At 41.6% G+C, this 20,145-nt stretch overlaps 1 protein-coding gene across 1 annotated transcript in view; it reads left to right on the top strand.

Moving 5' to 3' along the window:
• Positions 1-14,256: 14,256 nt before the first annotated feature.
• Positions 14,257-20,145, top strand: part of LOC126194654 (BSD domain-containing protein 1-like) — an 81,990-nt gene continuing 76,101 nt past the window's right edge. The window contains exons 1-2 of the mRNA XM_049932844.1: positions 14,257-14,391; positions 14,556-14,633. Of these exons, the coding sequence (XP_049788801.1) occupies positions 14,623-14,633 (11 nt within the window). The 5' untranslated portion in view covers positions 14,257-14,391; positions 14,556-14,622. The remainder of the gene's footprint in view (positions 14,392-14,555; positions 14,634-20,145) is intronic.

Below are 20,145 nucleotides of genomic sequence, written 5' to 3'. Positions count from 1 at the left end.
GGAGATCTAGTTGTTATCCACCCAACAACAGTGTCTGCATCAGTGGATGTGGGCATGCACCCTGTGGCCAGTTTTTTGACAAGTGTTGCAAGTCACTCACAAGGTGGATACCACGGTGCAGATTGGGTGCTGCAATCAGTTCTCATTCCACTCTCTGTTTCCTCATCTATGTTCACATTCAGCCCTGCCCCACCACCACAACCACCACCATCACATGACACAGCATTACATGATGATAGTGAAGAGGTTTGGGGAGGAGGAATGTGGTGTCATCTGAAGAACAAGGTTACAATGTAAGGTTGGTAGCTTGCAATAGAACAACAAGTAAGCATAGTCGCTGCTAGATGCAACAACAAATGAGAAATTTGGCATAGACATGCCTTCTAGAGTTCCATACTCCAACTCTGGAGAATGCTTACTTATGTAGAGTGGAGTACCACTCAGCCCAGTCTGTAATCACTGCCGAAAACAACAGCATTGTCTTACCGCAGTACAAGTAGTGTGAGGGTTATATTAGACAGACTATGCAGCATAGTTAATAGACACTTGTACCATGAGAGAAGAGACTGTTGCCTTGTTCTGTATCAAATGATACAACAGTATTCAGACATAGTAACGAAAATAGATGACATTCCTGTGGCAAAGGGTTGTTACAAAGTTAAGTATTTCATCTCGTTCAAGTTATAATAAAGTGGGGTATTATTTTATATGTATTATAGTACTAACTCAGGCTCCTTCAGAAGTAAATTTCATCCAGCTCAACATTATTAGCAATGAACCATGCACCTTGCATTGGTGGGGAGGCTTGTGTGCCTCAGCGATACAGATGGCCGTACCGTAGGTGCAACCACAACAGAGGGGTATCTGTTGAGAGGCCAGACAAACGTGTGGTTCCTGAAGAGGGACAGCAGCCTTTTCAGTAGTTGCAGGGGCAACAGTCTGGATGATTGACTGATCTGGCCTTGTAACACTAACCAAAATGGCCGTGCTGTGCTGGTACTGTGAACGGCTGAAAGCAAGTGGAAACTACAGCCGTAATTTTTCCCGAGGGCATGCAGCTTTACTGTATGGTTAAATGATGATGGCGTCCTCTTGGATAAAATATTCTGGAGGTAAAATAGTCCCCCATTCGGATCTCCGGGCGGGGACTACACAAGAGGACGTTGTTATCAGGAGAAAGAAAACTGCCGTTCTACGGATCGGAGTGTGGAATGTCAGATCCCTTAATCGGGCAGGTAGGTTTGAAAATTTAAAAAGACAAATGGATAGGTTAAAGTTAGATATAGTGGGAATTAAAAAAGTGCAGTGGAAGGAGGAACAAGACTTTTGGTCAGGTGATTACAAGGTTATAAATACAAAATCAAATAGGGGTAATGCAGGAGTAGGTTAAATAATGAATAAAAAAGTAGGAGTGTGGGTAAGCTACTACAAACAGCATAGTGAACGCATTATTGTGGCCAAGATAAACACGAAGCCCATGCCTACTACAGCAGTACAAGTTTATATGCCAATTAGCTCCACAGATGATGAAGAATTGATGAAATGTATGACGAGATAAAAGAAGTTATTCAGGTAGTGAATGGAGACGAAAATTTAGTAGTCATGGGTGACTGGAATTCGAGATTAGGAAAAGGGAGAGAAGGAAACATAGTAGGTGAATATGGAATGGGACTAAGGAATGAAAGAGGTAGCCGTCTGGTAGAATTTTGCACAGAGCATAAGTTAATCATAGCTAACACTTGGTTCAAGAATCATAAAAGAAGGTTGTATACATGGAAGAGTCCTGGAGATACTAGAAGCTATCAGATAGATTATGTAATGGTAAGACAGAGATTTAGTAACCAGGTTTTAAATTGCAAGGCATTTCCAGGGGCAGATGTGGACTCTGACCACAATCTATTGGTTATGAAATGTAGATTAAAACTGAAGAAACTGCTAAAAGGTGGGAATTTAAGGAGATGGGACCTGGATAAACTGAAAGAACCAGAGGTTGTACAGAGTTTCGGGGAGAGCATAAGGGAACAATTGACATGAATGGTGGAAAGAAATACAGTAGAAGGAGAATGGGTAGCTCTTAGGGATGAAGTAGTGAAGTCAGCAGAGGATCAAATAGGTAAAAAGATGAGGGCTAGTAGAAATCCTTGGGTAACAGAAGAAATATTGAATTTAATTGATGAAAGGAGAAAATATAAAAATGCAGTAAATGAAGCAGGCAAAAAGGAATACAAATGTCTCAAAAATGAGATTGACAGGAAGCGTAAAATGGCTAAGCAGGGATGGCTAGTGCACAAATGTAAGGATGTAGAGGCTTATCTCACTAGGGGCAAGATAGATACTGCCTACAGGAAAATTAAAGGGACCTTCGGAGAAAAGAGAACCACCTGTATGAATATCAAGAGCTCTGATGGAAACCCAGTTCTAAGCAAAGAATGGAAAGCAGAAAGGTGGAAGGAGTATATAGAGGTTCTATACAAGGGCAGTGTACTTGTGGACAATATTATGGAAATGGAGAAGAATGTAGATAAAGATGAAATGGGAGATACGATACTGTGTGAAGAGTTTGATAGAGCACTGAAAGACCTGAGTCGAAACAGGGCCCCGGGAGTAGACAACATTCCATTAGAACTACTGACAGCCTTGGGAGAGCCAGTCCTGACAAAACTCTACCATCTGGTGAGCAAGATGTATGAGACAGGCGAAATACCCTCATACTTCAAGAAGAATATAATAATTCCAATCCCAAAGAAAGCAGGTGTCGACAGATGTGAAAATTACCGAACTATCAGTTTAATAAGTCACAGCTGCAAAATAATGACACGAATTCTTTACAGATGAATGGAAAAACTGGTAGAAGCTGACCTCGGGGAAGATCAGTTTGAATTCCGTAGAAATGGTGGAACACGTGAGGCATTACTGACCTTATGACTTATCTTAGAAGAAAGATTAAGGAAAGGCAAAACTACGTTTCTAGCATTTGTAGACTTAGAGAAAGCTTTTGACAATGTTGACTGGAATACTCTCTTTCAAATTCTAAAGGTGGCAGGGGTAAAATACAGGGAGCTAAAGGCTATTTACAATTTGTACAGAAACCAGATGGCAGTTATAAGAGTCGAGGGGCACAAAAGGGAAGCAGTGGTTCGAAAGGGAGTGAGACAGGGTTGTAGCCTCTCCCCGATGTTATTCAATCTGTATATTGAGCAAGCAGCAAAGGAAACAAAAGAAAAATTCGGAGTAGGTATTAAAATCCATGGAGAAGAAATAAAAACTTTGAGGTTCACTGATGACATTGTAATTTTGTCAGAGACAGCAAAGGACTTGGAAGAGCAGTTGAACGGAATGGACAGTGTCTTGAAAGGAGGATATAAGATGAACATCAACAAAAGCAAAACAAGGATAATGGAATGTAGTCGAATTAAGTCGGGTGATGCTGAGGGAATTAGATTAGGAAATGAGACGCTTAAGGTAGTAAAAGAGTTTTGCTATTTGAGGAGCAAAATAACTGATGATGGTTGAAGTGGAGAGGATATAAAATGTAGACTGGCAGTGGCAAGGAAAAGCGTTTCTGAAGAAGAGAAATTTGTTGACATCGAGTATAGATTTAAGTGTTAGGAAGTCGTTTCTGAAAGTGTTTGTATGGAGTGTAGCCGTGTATGGAAGTGAAACGTGAATGATAAATAGTTTGGACAATTAGAAATAGAAGCTTTTAAAATGTGGTGCTACAGAAGAATGCTGAAGATTAGATGGGTGGATTACATAACTATTGTGGAGGTATTGTATAGAATTGGGGAGAAGAGGAGTTTGTGGCACAACTTGACAAGAAGAAGGGACCGGTTGGTAGGACATGTTCTGAGGCATCAGGGGATCACAAATTTAGCACTGGAGGGCAGTGTGGAGGGTAAAAATTGTAGAGGGAGACCAAGAGATGAATACACTAAGCAGATTCAGAAGGATGTAGGTTGCACTGGGAGATGAAGTACTGGGAGATGAAGAAGCTTGCACAGGACACAGTAGCATGGAGAGCTGCATCAAACCAGTCTCAGGACTGAAGACCACAACAACAACAACAACAACAACAACTTCCCTACAATGATGACCATAGTGGTGATGCTGGAGTACAGCAAATTTTATTAGTTTTTCACCTATGATTTGCATACAACAATACTATGCTACACACAACAATGCAGCAATGACAAGGATAACAGAATGTTGGACAGATCGTGCAAAATACTGACCTTCAGTGCTATCTGTGAAATTTTCACCAGCTCAGACACAGGATTAAAAAGTGAAAGTGTCACCCCAAAGTGTCATGTGACCAACACTGTCAAAGGTATTACTGGATGTGATTAATAACCACAACAACAAGACTTACTCAGTCATTTTATTCCATACAATCATCGTGCATTGCAGCAACAAGATTTTATTCTTGCAGTGCATCTGGTTTCTAATGATGGGCACTTGCTCATGTTATCCGTACCATCCACGCCAGTCACTGGACACACCGACCTGTTCACTGTCAATTACAGAGCCCAAATGGTTGGGCACGAAATAAGTACCATGGTTCCTTCTGCATCACAAACACCGAAGAAATTTTGTCCATTGAGCTTGTGCCCATGCAACAGGAACACAATATCTGCGAGGTTAAGTTCAGACACGGAACGATCCCCAAACTACCAACTTTCCAACCCAACCGTGCAGCCACATGGTTCCACATTGTTGAAGTGATCCTGCAGAGCCATGGCATTACAGACAATATATAAAAATCTGAAGCATTATTGAGCAACATTTCCGAGCATGTGCAGTTGATCAGAGATGTCGTAAGCACATCACACATTACATTATGAGGCACCTAAAGGTGCAATCCTACAATGCTTTGTTAAAACACCAGAACAACAGCTATGTGAAGTTATATACAAAAAGAAGATTGGCCCACAAACACTTTTGCAATTTTGAAGAAGTTGGTGAGCAATATTGGACCCTAGCATCATGCCAGACTTGTTCGTTTGGATGCTACGATTACCTCCCTCAACTACTGTCAGTGCTAATTATGAGGGAACAGGACCCAGACTGATATCAAGCTAAATTACACAGACAACAAGAAGCAATTTCAAAACACAACAATACTTTGGATTTCAAACCAATCGCCATGCCATAGCAGCCACATTGCAAAACAACTCTGGACAACAAGCCAGCACAAGTGTTGCCAACAACAGTCAACTGCAGGATAACGAGCCACAGACACATGAAGACCTCCCTCCCATTGTAAACAATAACAGTGCAACAACTGGTATGGGTGCGCGGGCTCATCTTTGCTGATTACACACATGCTTCGTTAGCAGAGCATGGAACTGTCAACTTCTTACAAGTTCCTTACCTCCGACAGTGGCCCACAATGGATGCACAGGACTGCCCAATGAAATCAAGATGCCTACTGGTACACAATGAAAAGAAACACCAAAATAGTTTGGCTATTTCTACACCCGAGTCCCAACTCCACGTCTTTGATCACATGTCAAGGAAGCAGTTCTTGGTGGATTCAGGATCACCAGTCACCTTCATCCCAGGTAGAGCATCACTGGCGGTAGGATCTACACACACACAACTGAGAGCAGGTAATAATACAACCACATGACAATTTGGAACCGTCAAATTAATGGTAAATCTTGGACTGGCAACAAAGTACACATCGCAGTTCATAATAGCATAAGTGTGTGAACCAACCTTAGGAGTGAATTCATTCACCATTTTTACCTTGTGCCACAGCTAGTGACAAAAGTATTTAGGCAGACCAATTCAGGTGATACTGTATACGAATATGCTGATTGCACAGAAGAACTTCACACACCATATCTGCAAACTTCTACTCCAGCAGGCAATCTGAATCATGTACTATCAGACACGATAGAGAGATACAAAGCAGTCAAGCACTAAAGAATTCTACTATTCCAGGAGAATGCAAAACTTAAAAACTTAGATACAGACAGCAGAAGAAGAATTACAGAAGGTGAAAGGATAGCTCACAAAACTATAATGCAAACAGCAACAGCCACACACTTCAGCATCAACAGCAAAATCATACATCACAGCAGCCAATTCAACAGCTGCATTTGAGCACACCATGCTGAGAGCAACAGCCACACTCCTCGCAGAACATTCAGGTCAGTCAGTGCAGTATTCAAAATGTGCAAGTGCCCCCATTGTGTGTTACTCGTATCAAACAACCACTACACAGACAGAGGCCACAGCGGGGAGTCAAGTACAATACTTTGCATCATATACACACTGTACCCAAACTGTTGGTGCACTTTAAAGTGGTGCACTTAGTGCCAGGTAGACTGCACACAGCTAAAACTGTTACAGATGAGCAACTGTGCTCAGCAGTAGTGCAGCCATCAGACAGTTGGTGAGCCTCATCCACACATTTAGTACAGCAAAAAGTCAGTTCTTATAGACTTCATGTTGACTATTGGGCTCTCAATGCACAGACAAAACTCAATATATATCCAAACCCGATTATCTAAGACATTAAATCACTAGTATGTGCCATCATTTTCAGCATAATAGACTGCAAAAAAGCATGTCCGCAAATTCCTACAGCAAGTGAAGACATGCCGAAACAGGCTGTCATCACTCCGTTTGGATTCTATGTATTTTTGTTTATGTTGTATGGGTTAAAAAGTACTGCACAAGCATAGCAGCACTTCACTGACAAGCGTTTCATTATTCCAGTTTCCATTTTGCTTGTCTTACCTAGAGGACATCTTAGTTTTCTTGGCTTCCCTGCATGAACATGAAGAACACCTTTGCAGGGTTTTTAATACTTTAGAGCAGCACAGCATGGTAATAAATGAATACAACTTGGAGTCATTTTCTTAGGATGCCTATTAAATTAGGCAGGTGTCCACCCCATGCAGGAATGTACAGAATTTCTGCAAGCACTACCTAGACCTCCCAATTACTAGGAACTGAGGAGATGTGTAGGGGCAGTGAACTTCCACAGGCATCATTTACCTCAGGCAGCAGCACTACTGGTACTGCTCACTGTGCCCCCCACAGGAGAAAAACAAACAGGGGAAACAACCACTGAAGTGCTCCCAAGCAATGCAATGCACTTCTGACAACATCAAGCTATGCTTACAACAGGTAGTCACATCCCATACCTGATACTTTCTCTATCACAGCTGATGCAAGTGATACAGCCATCAGTGTGGTGCTACAGCAATTCATTGATGGCAAGCAACAACCACCACAGTTTCCATTCACAGAAACACTCATGCACTCACAACACAAATGGTCACCGTTCGATCGTGAGCTGTTAGCAGTATATTAAGCAGTATGCCATTTTAAGGCTGAAGTGGAAGGCAGACAGTTTACTATTTTTACAGATCGCTACACACAAGCAGAAGCAATAATAAACCCAGGCAGTGACTGTTCACCCAGATGATTTCAACATCTTGACTCCATCAGTCAGTTCACAACAGATGTGCAGCACATCGAGGGAGCCAAAAATGTGGTGGCCAATTGCCTGTTGTGAATCAATGCATTGCCCATTTGCATAGATTATGAGGAGCTTGCAGCAGCATAGGAACAAGACCCACAAATTCAAGAGCTTTTGCACAATGTGACACCAGTCTCATGTTCACAGGCTTGGAGAAGCAGATTTGGTGTGACATTTCACGGGGCAGAGCCCATCTGTTGGCACCTTCGACTACGTGGAAACATGTCTTTGCTTGCGCTGACTGTCTCACCCAAAGGGACAATCCTGAATGAAACTGGTAACAGACTGTTTCACGTGGCCAGGAGCAAAAAAGTGAGTGAAGTATGTCAGCAGAACAAAACAAGATGCCTCCCCTGCCCTAGGCCAGTTTGACATCCCTACAAGCAAACTACAACATGTTCACTTAAACTTGGCTGGGTTCCTTTTGGAATTAAATGATTAGAAATACATTCTATGACTGATTAATTGCTGGGTAAAGGCAGCACCACTGGCAGATATTACCACAGAATCAATTAGCATTCATACAGCTGTGGCTTCTAGATTTGGATGTCCGTGCGGATTACCACTGACCAGGGCTATCAATCTGAGTCAGCCCTGCTCATGGAACTATGCAGGCTTTGTAGTGCAAGGCCCTTTTGCACCACCACCTACCACCCCCAAAGCAACAGGTTGGTAGAGCAATGCCATTGCACTCTTAAGGTAGCTTAATGCCACTGGGGATAATGGTGCAACACATTTCCTTGGGTGTCATAATTCAATGAGGACTTGCAGGCATCACTAGCTTTAGTCATTTACAATGAGCATTTGCATCTCCCAGCAGAATTTTATGAACCTATCGGACCACCGAGCATGTCAGAGTAACCACAAGTAGTCAGCAGAGTATGAAAATAGTCAGCAGAGTACGAAAGCACATCGCATGGACCCACAGACCACTGCCACAACCACACAGCATACCAAAAGTTTTTTTTGCAGAAGGCCCTCGTGCATTGTGATTATGTGATATTAAAGACACACACCAAATGATTGACACAGCAACCCTCATATTCAAGGCTACACTAAGTTCTCCAAAGGGGAGACAACACATTTATCATTTTACTGCATGATGAGCCTACAATGGTCTCCGTTCATCATTTGAAACCAGCCTAGATCCTCAACAATGATCCACTCACACATTGGTCAGACAGACACTGTTGCGAACATGCCAGAGGAGCGTCAATCCCCTTCACAGCACTGCATTGAACAAGAGGTGTTGCCTCTAGCTTCTGCCCATACCCATGCATCCAGACGATAAACAGCAATTCTGTTTCGGCCAACCCAGCCATCCATAATGGACTATAGAATCACATTCTGGACTAAGTGAACGCAATGTGCTTTTCCCCACTGAATCATACTACATACTATGGAGCAGGGGGGGTGGGGGTGGGAGCTCTCTGGGGACTGCAGACTGCAAAGCAGTCAGAAACATTGCAAATGTACAACCCCTGACAAAGTAACCCCTCATGCATCCTCCTGAGGTGGGTTAACACAGACATTCTTTGCTTCCAGAGGTCTGGCTCTAACTATTGGATTGTAAATACAGCTTTTAACTGGCGCAGTTTTCTTAGCAAGATAATGTCTTTTATCAACTGCTGTTTCCATTTGCTTACTTCTAATACCTTCCCTACAGTGATAGCTACAGAAGTAATCCACTGAATTATTGATCCATACCACTGATGTAATTTGTAACAGAATTTTGGAAAATATAATGTGATCTTGGAAACAGCTGAAATGCAGCTCCATAGCCCACAATAGTTTATAAAAAGAGTGTCACTATTTATTCATTTATACATGTTTTGGCTATGGCAACTCACAACCAAACCGTCACCTTCCAATTTCACCACTTCGAGCTATGCTATCAGTATGTCTCCATGGTCGCAACTGATGGTGATGTCTCTGATTAAGGCAGAGCAGCTGTATCATGGACTTCTACATGCCCCGCTTGTGTAATAAGATGTTTAATATGAAAACCCCCAGGTGAGTAATATGATGCCTGGATGTAAGTTGATGCCAATCTTAAAAAATAAAATTACGAAATAATAATTTTCATCACCTGTTTTTTGAACAATGCACTCCATGTTTCCCCCCACTCTCTTTAGTTGTCTGACAAAAAAACTGCTAGCAGCAATGTCTACATCTATATAGATATTCTGCAAACCACTGTGAAGTGCATGGGAGAGAGTACATCCCACTGTACCAGTTATTAAGGGTTTTTCCCATTCCATTCATGTACAGAGTGTGGAAAAATGATTGTTTAAATGCCTCTGTGTGTGTTGTAATTAATCTTATTTTTTTGATCACTGTGGGAGTGATATGTAGGGGGTTGTAGTGTATTTCTAGAGTAATCGTTTAAAGCTGGTTCTTGAAACTTTGTTGGTAGACTTTCTTGGGACAGTTTCCGTCTATCTTCAAGAATCTGCCTGTTCAGTTCTTTCAAAATGTCAAAGACACTCTCTACGGGTCGAACAATTCTACAATTCTGTGACCATTCATGCTGCCCTTCTCTGTATATGTTCAATATCCCCTGATAGGCCTATTTGGTACACACCCCACACACTTCAGCCATATTCTAGAGTGGGTGGCATGAGTCATTTTTAAGCAATCTTCTTTGCTGACTGGCTGAATTTCACTAGAATTGTACCAATAAACCAAAGTCTGCTACCTGCTTTACCCACAACTGAGTCTATGTGATTGTTCCACTTCATGTCCCTACTAAGTGTTACACCCAAGTACTTGTATGAGTTCACAGATTCCAAGTGTGACTCACTAACATTATATTCATAGGATACTATTTTCTTGATATTGTGAAGGGCACACTTTTACATTATTAAACCTATAAAGCAACCTGCCAATCATTGCACCACTTTGGAATCTTCTCAATATCTGATTGAATATTTGTACTGCTTCATTCAGACTGCACTTCATTGCAGATAACTGCATCATCTGTGGAACATCTGTGCTTGCTATTAATATTGTTCACAAAATCATTAATATACAACACGAACAGCAAGGGACCAATCACACTTCCCTGGGGTATGCCTGAAGTTACTTCTACATCTGTCAATGGCTCTCTGTCCAAGATAACATGCTGTGACCTCTCTACCAAGAAATCCTCAATCCAGTCACATGTTTCATCTGAAACCTCATATGATTGTACTTTTGATAGTTAAGTGTGGATGTGGTACTGAGTCCAATGCTTTCCATAAATCAAGAAATACTGCATCTACCTCACTGCCTTGATCCATGGCTTTCGGGATGTAATATGAGAACAGTGCAGGTTGGGTTTGACATGATTGTCTTCGAACTAAGAATGTGGTCGTTTAAGATTCTACAACAAACGGATGTCAAGATAATTGAATAGAAGTTTTGTTGATCACTTCTACCAACATTCTTGTAGACAAGTGCAACCTGTGCTTTTTTCCAAGTACTGGGTAGTTAACAAAGCTGCAAATTGGGTATAGAATCTGATGGGGAGTCTATCAGGTCCTAAGGCTTTGTTCAATTTTAACGATTTCAGCTGTTTCTCAACACCAGTGACGTTAATATCTATTTCACTCATCTTTTCAGTGGTACAAGTATTAAGTTGGAGAATATTCCAGGGTTTTCCTTTGCAAAGGAACATTTGAAGACAGAGTTAAGTGTTTCTGCCTTTGCTTTGCTACTCTCAATTTCATTTCCAGTTTTGGCCATCAGTGACTGGACACTAACTTCAGTGCTAATAACAGCCTTCACATGTGACCAGAATTTCTTTGGGTTTTGTGAAAGATCATTTGATAATATTCTGCGACAGTCATTGAAGGTTTCATGCACTGCTCTCTTGACTGCCAAACACATTTCATTCGGCACATCTCTGTCTATAGCCATGTGTTTTGTTTTATACCTATTATGTAGTAGTTTCTGTTTCTTTAGAGTGACTGTATACCATTGAGGATCTCTCCCTGAGGAGAGGACTGTCCTACTAGGTACATGTCTATCTAGTGGATGGTCAACTATTCTTTTAAACTTGAGCCATAGTTCCTCTGCATGCTTCTGTCCTGCACTCATTGAGGTATGACACTATTCTTTCTCTGTCTAGTTTGCTGAACATAAAAATATTTCTGCTCGTTTTAGTTGCCCTTTGTGTGGTGTCACTGCCAGATACCACACTTGCTAGGTGGTAGCCTTTAAATCGGCCGCGGTCCGTTAGTATATGTCGGACCTGCGTGTCGGCACTATCAGTGATTGCAGACCGAGCGCCGTCACACGGCAGGTCTAGTCTAGAGAGGCTCCCTACCACTCGCCCCAGTTGTACAGCCGACTTTGCTAGCGATGGTCCACTGTCTACATATGCTCTCATTTGCAGAGACGACAGTTTAGCATAGCCTTCAGCTACGTCATTTGCTACGACCTAGCAAGGCGCCATATTCAGTTACTATAATTACTATCTTCAAGAATGTATTCAGAACAGATAATATTGTTAATCATGTACCGTCAAGAGCGACGTTCATCATTAATGGATTAAAGTAAAGTATCAAACTAATTACGTCCGCTTTCTGAATTCTCATTCCTTGTTATGTTCCAGACCTCACGTCAATATAGTTCTTCCCTCCTCACGCCAGCGTGCGTGAGCTAAAATGCGTGCATTTCGGCTTCCACTCATAACACGATGTTGGCTCTTCTGCTAACACAAAACTTTTTGTGTCTTTGTATTGATTGGTGCTAAAACTAACTCATGGTCACTGATACCAGAGTCAATGTGAACAAGCTCAAAGAGGTCAGGTTGGTTTGTTGCCATTAATTCTAATATATTTCCATCATGAGAGGAGTTCTGAACTATCTGTTCTATGTAGTTTTCAGAGTTGGCATTTAGTAACATCTCACAGGATGGCGTGTCATGCCTAACACTATCAAAACTATATTTACCACAACTGATTGTTGGATGATTACAGTATCATTAGGGAACTTATGTACAAGCAAACTGAGGTTATCCCTAAGTTTTTCAGTTACACTAGGAGGAGAATATGGTGGTCAATACAAGGGGCCTGTTTTAATGTTTTTCCTGCCTTTGATACTTAATTTTCCCAAACAATTTCACGAGCAGCTTCAATTTCTATCTTGGTGGATTTGAGCTGCTTCTCTACTGCAACAAATACACCACCTCCATTTCCCTATCCTTTTGGTATACACTTAAAAATTTTCCTCAAAGATTTCACTACTGTTAACTTTATCTAATCTGTTTTCTGTGCCTAATATTATGCAATCTTTAGTGCTTTTTATGAGCACTTCAAACTCTGGCTTTTGTTGCAAATGCTTCGGCAGTTAACCACTGGGGTTTTGATACTCTCATCTGCAAGAGGCAAAAAAAATTTAGTGCCCCTCACACACAGTCAGCTACTTAAGCAGCTGCCTCTAATATGTAGTGCACATTTCCCATTTAGGGAGGCCCTACAACTCTCAACATTAGGCCTATATCATAAGCCTAAGAAGTCACAGCATATCTTGTCACAGAACCCTCAGAGGCTCTTGTTCAAGTCTTCCACTCAACTAAGAAACAGGTGGCCACATCCTGTACTGTGAACAATGCTGCAGGCAGGGAACTTCATTGAAAGTCCTTGAGCAAGGCTGGTATTTTCAACCCTCTCTGCTAGTCACTGGAATGATCCAAGTATGGTCCCATAGCCTCTACAACAGGCTCATTTGTTCCAATGACTGCCAGAATAGCCTCTTCAGCATGCTGAATGAGGTCTCCAGGCATACACACTAAGCGTACCTGGTGTTCTGTGCCATCCCCTGCTGCCATATCCCAAGGATACCAGTATTTGTAATACGACTGAACTGTCGATTATTAATAGACCTCTACCATTTTGTGTTTGCATCCTCTTGGCATGGTACAAATCATGTTTCCTCAGAACAGGTGAAAAAAGTTCCACTGGCTTAGTTTCAAGTTCCAGTGAAAGACGACACCGTCCCTGTCAACACTGTACAGGACCCCTAGACCCAACATGCTTGATAACTAGGAAAATAGTATTATTTTATACAGAAATTCTTTTGGTATGCACGCACGCGACATTTTAACATGCTGTTCTACTTATGGGCTATTACATATTCCATATTTAACTCCCGGTATATGAAGTGGCACATCGTTTACAGGAAGTCAACCAGCGAACGCGCGAAACAATCATTTCCTCCAGTTGTGATTCTGTAATTTAAGTTGCTTTCATTGTCGGCTAAGTGAATTGTTTACGGTAGGTATAAGGGAAATCTGATGCTTATACGATGCAAAGAGTGATGATAAATTATACGACCGTGTACATTATTGACGAACCATTTACAACTGCATTTGAAGTTGATCTTAAAATCGCTTATCCAAATTTCTATAGACACAGTCTGCACATATAGTGAAAACGTAACCAATGTGAAGGCCGGCGGTTAAGAATACGATCAAACAGCTCAAAATTGCATCAATAATATCACGATCATCTCGAAAAAATGGATTCAAAATCTGAAATTTTTATGTACGATATTTGCTCCGATCACTTCGCTGTGCAGTGTGCACTTTCTCTGAGACATTGGTTTACTGTTAACAGCAGAGCAAGTCATTTCGTGTGGAAAAATAAATTTGTTGTATGGTCGATCATTAAAGTCGTGTACAATATTATATAAGAGAATGATACTGAATATTACGAAAAATAAGTTGCAAACACTGTCCCATTTCGTCGTATGTTTTTTTATTGACATTTGTAGTTGAAGAAGCTCACTACCAGGTGGCAGTATAGAAAGTAGTTCGTTGATGATGTGTGGTACATCTGTTTCGTCAAACAAAACAAGATAAATACAGTGCACTTTGTTGTCATTCTTACACGGAACAACTAGAAATGCGGGTATAGTTTTCAGTCTTGTTGTTCATACTTTGTATTCTGTCGAAAAGTTATTTGACGATATGTTTGGAGCTACGTCATATGGATATGACAAGAGCATTCGTAAACATTAAAATTACTGAAAGTGTGAAAGCTTACAAAAATTAACGTCTTCTGTTATTTAACAGGTAGACAGATCGGACTAGCCGATGAGCTCCTGGTTCGTCTGAGAGCCTTAACATCGCAAGTTCTACAATGGCAGAAGGGTAACCAATACATTTTGAAAGCTTATCAACATTAGCCAGTGTGCATCGGGTTACTCGTTTCAAAACCATAAATAATATTTACTTTCAGATATTAATGTTTATTACAGTGTACACTTTGTAGATGGATTCTGATGCTGCTGATAGCACTAACTTTTTATAGTAGTGTGAATTCGCCTTCCTTTGTAACATTTTATGAGGATGTTATTGCTACGAATTTGAATGACAGTGCTGTCCATTTCGTGTCCGTCACTGTTTTGTGTGTGTGTGTGTGTGTGTGTGTGTGTGTGTGTGTGTTTTTTTAAGAAAAACAAAGAAACGTTATGTGCAATAAGGTCGACAGAATTGATTTTGGTTGTTGGTTCCCACCTCCACTTCTCCTTTTGCTTCAGATTCTCATCTTCACACACATTATGTAGAATATATTATTTTTTTACACTCTTTATTCTGTAGGACATAAGGAGGTGAACATGATAGAGCCACAATAATTAAAATGTCTATAATGTACCATTCCATGACATAAGTGGCAATTATTTCTGTTTCTATTGTTGTGAGAGGTGGAGGGAAACAGAGAAATGTGACATGTTTATTATTATTTTTCCGAGAAAATGATAAAAGGCAACAGTCATAGGTTGGTATGAATGTCATGTACGTTAGTAGTGTTATTTGGAGTTTGTATTTCTTACCTTTCCCAAGCTTTGGGTGTAATGCCGACCGTAAACAATAGGGTGACTTTGCATTTGTTGCTTCGACAAAAGTATTATCAGGTGCAAGAATTGTATTGTCTCTCACAAAAGCCTTCTTATTCACCTCGGACCCTTAATCAATGTCCAGGTCCTTAAGTAAGCCATATCATCACTCATCGAGATTTAATAAACACTTCTGAAACCATAATGAAAGGCAGATTTTATAAGTTAAACCTATAGGCATGCTTTTTCTGTTATTATTGAAGAGGGCATTTATTAGTTCTAGAAGACTTGCTAAGTCCACCTCATAGCCATACCTGGGTGTAATATGCTGAATTGTCAAAATTGCTCTCCAAGATGTTTGAGGGAGAAGTCCTATCATTTGTTAATATAAAAATTCAAAAATTCATGTAACCAATTTTTATTAGGTCACTCTTTTTCCTTTTGCTGTTGCAGCTATATGTAATTTTTTTCTGTTGGCGTTCTTATTTAGTTACCACTGTTCACCCATGAATTTGCAATAGTGAGCAGCTGGAGAATGTAGATTCTGAAAGAATCAGTTTACTGGCTATTATTTGTATTTGAACTCTCTCTCAGCAGTGTAACTATAAGTTTTTCTGTTTTATACGACACATTATTTGATTTAAATATCTGTTGTCAAGATTTATTTATCTAACTCTTGTTCACAATTTTGTAGAGTTACTTTCTTGTGTTTCTCGCCACAACACAATATGTCCACATTTCTCAGATTTCATTAACATTTTTCAGTTAAGTTATGAAACAATTGAAATGTCACAGAAAGTGGGAGAGCTAAACATGACTTGGTGTGACATGTGAATATGACTTTGTGTGACATGGATCACCAACAGCATACAAAATGTTGGAATTAATCTCTCTCTCTCTCTCTCTCTCTCTCTCTCTCTCTCTCTCTCTCTCTCACACACACACACACACACACACACACACACACATGCATAGACTTCACATATCACAGAGTACAACAAACATAAATAAGAATGTATGTCCCACAATGCAGAAGGGTCAGCTCTGTGTCTCCATTTGATGTGAATTTGCACTTTGTCAGGGTGGAAATCCGTATGGAGGATATCGAGCCGTTGTTGTCTCAGTCTCCCATTAGATTGTTTACCACCCACTTTCAACGAAAACCCTTATTTTGTTATTATATCTTGGTCTGCTCGAAGTACATATCCATGCCACAGCAGACGGTTCTTGCTCGTCTTCCCAACAACAGGTGCCACTCCATACTATCTGCAGATTTCACCATTGGTCATGTGACCATGACTATCAGGCCAGATGTACACCGAAGCATTTCAATTTCCATTGTAGCAAGTCATTGGTCCAGTTCTTTTGTTGCTGTCCGACATTCTGCACTGTACGAGGCAAAGGGGTGGATTGCAGAGCGGTGTATTTCCAACTTGAGTTGGTCAGGGACTTTCATATCCCAGATCACATCAGCCATTGTCCACCATTTAAGTTACACATTGCTAATGTGGTTTGTGATGTCAGGAATGGGGAATTTGTCAGTAACGATTTTTGAGCCATGGTACTTGAAGTTTGTCGTTGCAAAGTTAATACTATCTGTCTTGACAGTGTCCTTATTATTTACATATGTTGTTGAGTATTTAGTTTTATTTGTTTTGAGGGATAGACCAGAGTGTTCAAGGTGGTTATTCCATGTTTGAACATATCACTGAAGGTCATTCTTGTTTTCAGTAGTCAGTAGAGCATCATTGGCATACAGCATGGACGGATACTGAGGAGAACCTCTTAATGATCTGTTTGCCCAGAATACATTAAAACTTGAGGCTAAATTGTATATTTTTGTTGTATCAGTATCAGGTCTCACATTGTCATTCCGTAACAGATTTAGATTGATAACCACACTGAAAAGAGAGATTAGAGTTTAAGCTCCGTCATGATTAGAGACAGCACACAAATTCAGATGGTATACGCTTGGGAGAGGATATCGGAAGTGCTATTCAAAGGAACGATCCCAGCATTTGACTTAATTACTTTTTCAGACTTCCCTTAATGTGACATCGGAGAGAGGTGTGCTGACAGCGGTGTGCCCAATAACAGCTCTGAACACAGGAGTGACATCATCTCATCTTTTCAGACAATCCCAGTTCTGTGTACAAAATTACAATGGACATATGTCTGTGGAGGCTCCAAGGCGAATGAGCATTGCTAGATTGCTTTCATCATCATTATACGAGCCCAGCACTATGGACAGGAAAAACCGACCAGTTAAAACTGATAGTGCTATTTTAGTTCTGAATAATGGTGTTTTTTGTTTTTTACTGATAACCGAGTTAAAAAAAAAAACATTTTTATCAATTAACCATAGCAGCAATGCCAAAATTTTCATTTTTAAATAAACCTTTTCTTTAAAAAAAAAATTTATTAATAAATTCTGCATTGGTGTGAAATATAATGTAATTATAGAAAATAGTGAAAGCCATTAGTGCTGTTTTAATAACGATGCCGACAGAAATGAGCAACAAACACCTGGTATAAGATTTGCTAAGCATTGCTGACACAAGAAAGTCCCAGTTGCCGTGTGTCATGGCCTAAGGTACGTGTGTACTTGTAGTGTGCAAGACTTGCACCCAACTGGACTACGCAGTAATTTCTCGCTGTCGTCGCCAGATGTCCATTGTATTACAGAATGGCACCAATCCTAGTATGGAAATATTTTTATGAAGTGACATAGCAATATACAATTGTGTCACATTTCAATGAAATAATAAAAGAGGAAGGAAATAATGGCAACAGTAATAAATTAAAAACTTAACAATAATTGCCCCTTAGTATACAGTAAAAATACACTCCTGGAAATTGAAATAAGAACACCGTGAATTCATTGTCCCAGGAAGGGGAAACTTTATTGATACATTCCTGGGGTCAGATACATCACATGATCACACTGACAGAACCACAGGCACATAGACACAGGCAACAGAGCATGCACAATGTCGGCACTAGTACAGTGTATATCCACCTTTCGCAGCAATGCAGGCTGCTATTCTCCCATGGAGACGATCGTAGAGATGCTGGATGTAGTCCTGTGGAACGGCTTGCCATGCCATTTCCACCTGGTGCCTCAGTTGGACCAGCGTTCGTGCTGGACGTGCAGACCGCGTGAGACGACGCTTCATCCAGTCCCAAACATGCTCAAGATCCGGAGATCTTGCTGGCCAGAGTAGTTGACTTACACCTTCTAGAGCACGTTGGGTGGCACGGGATACATGCGGACGTGCATTGTCCTGTTGGAACAGCAAGTTCACTTGCCGGTCTAGGAATGGTAGAACGATGGGTTCGATGACGGTTTGGATGTACCGTGCACTATTCAGTGTCCCCTCGATGATCACCAATGGTGTACGGCCAGTGTAGGAGATCGCTCCCCACACCATGATGCCGGGTGTTGGCCCTGTGTGCCTCGGTCGTATGCAGTCCTGATTGTGGCGCTCACCTGCACGGCGGCAAACACGCACACGACCATCATTGGCACCAAGGCAGAAGCGACTCTCATCGCTGAAGACGACACGTCTCCATTCGTCCCTCCATTCACGCCTGTCGCGACACCACTGGAGGCGGGCTGCACGATGTTGGGGCGTGAGCGGAAGACGGCGTAACGGTGTGCGGGACCGTAGCCCAGCTTCATGGAGACGGTTGCGAATGGTCCTCGCCGATACCCCAGGAGCAACAGTGTCCCTAATTTGCTGGGAAGTTGCGGTGCGGTCCCCTACGGCACTGCGTAGGATCCTACGGTCTTGGCGTGCATCCGTGCGTCGCTGCGGTCCGGTCGCAGGTCGACGGGCACGTGCACCTTCCGCCGACCACTGGCGACAACATCGATGTACTGTGGAGACCTCACGCCCCACGTGTTGAGCAATTCGGCGGTACGTCCACCCGGCCTCCCGCATGCCCACTATACGCCCTCGCTCAAAGTCCGTCAACTGCACATACGGTTCACGTCCACGCTGTCGCGGCATGCTACCAGTGTTAAAGACTGCGATGGAGCTCCGTATGCCACGGCAAACTGGCTGACACTGACGGCGGCGGTGCACAAATGCTGCGCAGCTAGCGCCATTCGACGGCCAACACCGCGGTTCCTGGTGTGTCCGCTGTGCCGTGCGTGTGATCATTGCTTGTACAGCCCTCTCGCAGTGTCCGGAGCAAGTATGGTGGGTCTGACACACCGGTGTCAATGTGTTCTTTTTTCCATTTCCAGGAGTGTAGAAGGTAGTTGATCTGCTGCTTGTATCTACATAATGTGCCTCTCTATCTGCTCGTAGCCCTTGAAAGCTGATAAATTAACATGACACACAGAATTCTTCAACCTCTAACTTTTATTTTATTTGCCTCATTAATTTAATATTTTTATTTTACACTTATGAGGCAAACATTGTGATTACCTGCTTAATAGCTTGTTTGTCCATCTTTGGAATGAAATACATCACTGTTTCTGAGTATCGGTGATTTGACAGTTTGTTGGTAGGTTTGTGGAAGTATGTGGTATTAGATGTCTATGCACAAATCATGTGGTTCGCATAAATAACGGGCCACTGGCGTGCGTATGTGGTGATGGTGCCTGATAGGAACCCAGATTGATTCCATAGGATTTACATCATGTGAATTTGGTCACTTTTATATTGCTGGAATATAACATCGCCATCGGGGAAGACATCAAGCACAAATGGATGCGGTGGTTTGCAGATGTCAGCATGTCTTTGATTACTACCACAGGTTCCATTCAAATGCAGGATAGTGACTCCCATAGTGCAATACTGCTCCCGCCATTCTGT

The sequence above is a fragment of the Schistocerca nitens genome, chromosome 7 (genome assembly GCF_023898315.1).
Source record: "Schistocerca nitens isolate TAMUIC-IGC-003100 chromosome 7, iqSchNite1.1, whole genome shotgun sequence".
In the NCBI taxonomy this organism is placed as follows: domain Eukaryota; kingdom Metazoa; phylum Arthropoda; class Insecta; order Orthoptera; family Acrididae; genus Schistocerca; species Schistocerca nitens.
The sequence above is the reverse complement of the archived record's forward strand: the minus strand, read 5'-3'. Positions and strand labels throughout refer to the sequence as shown.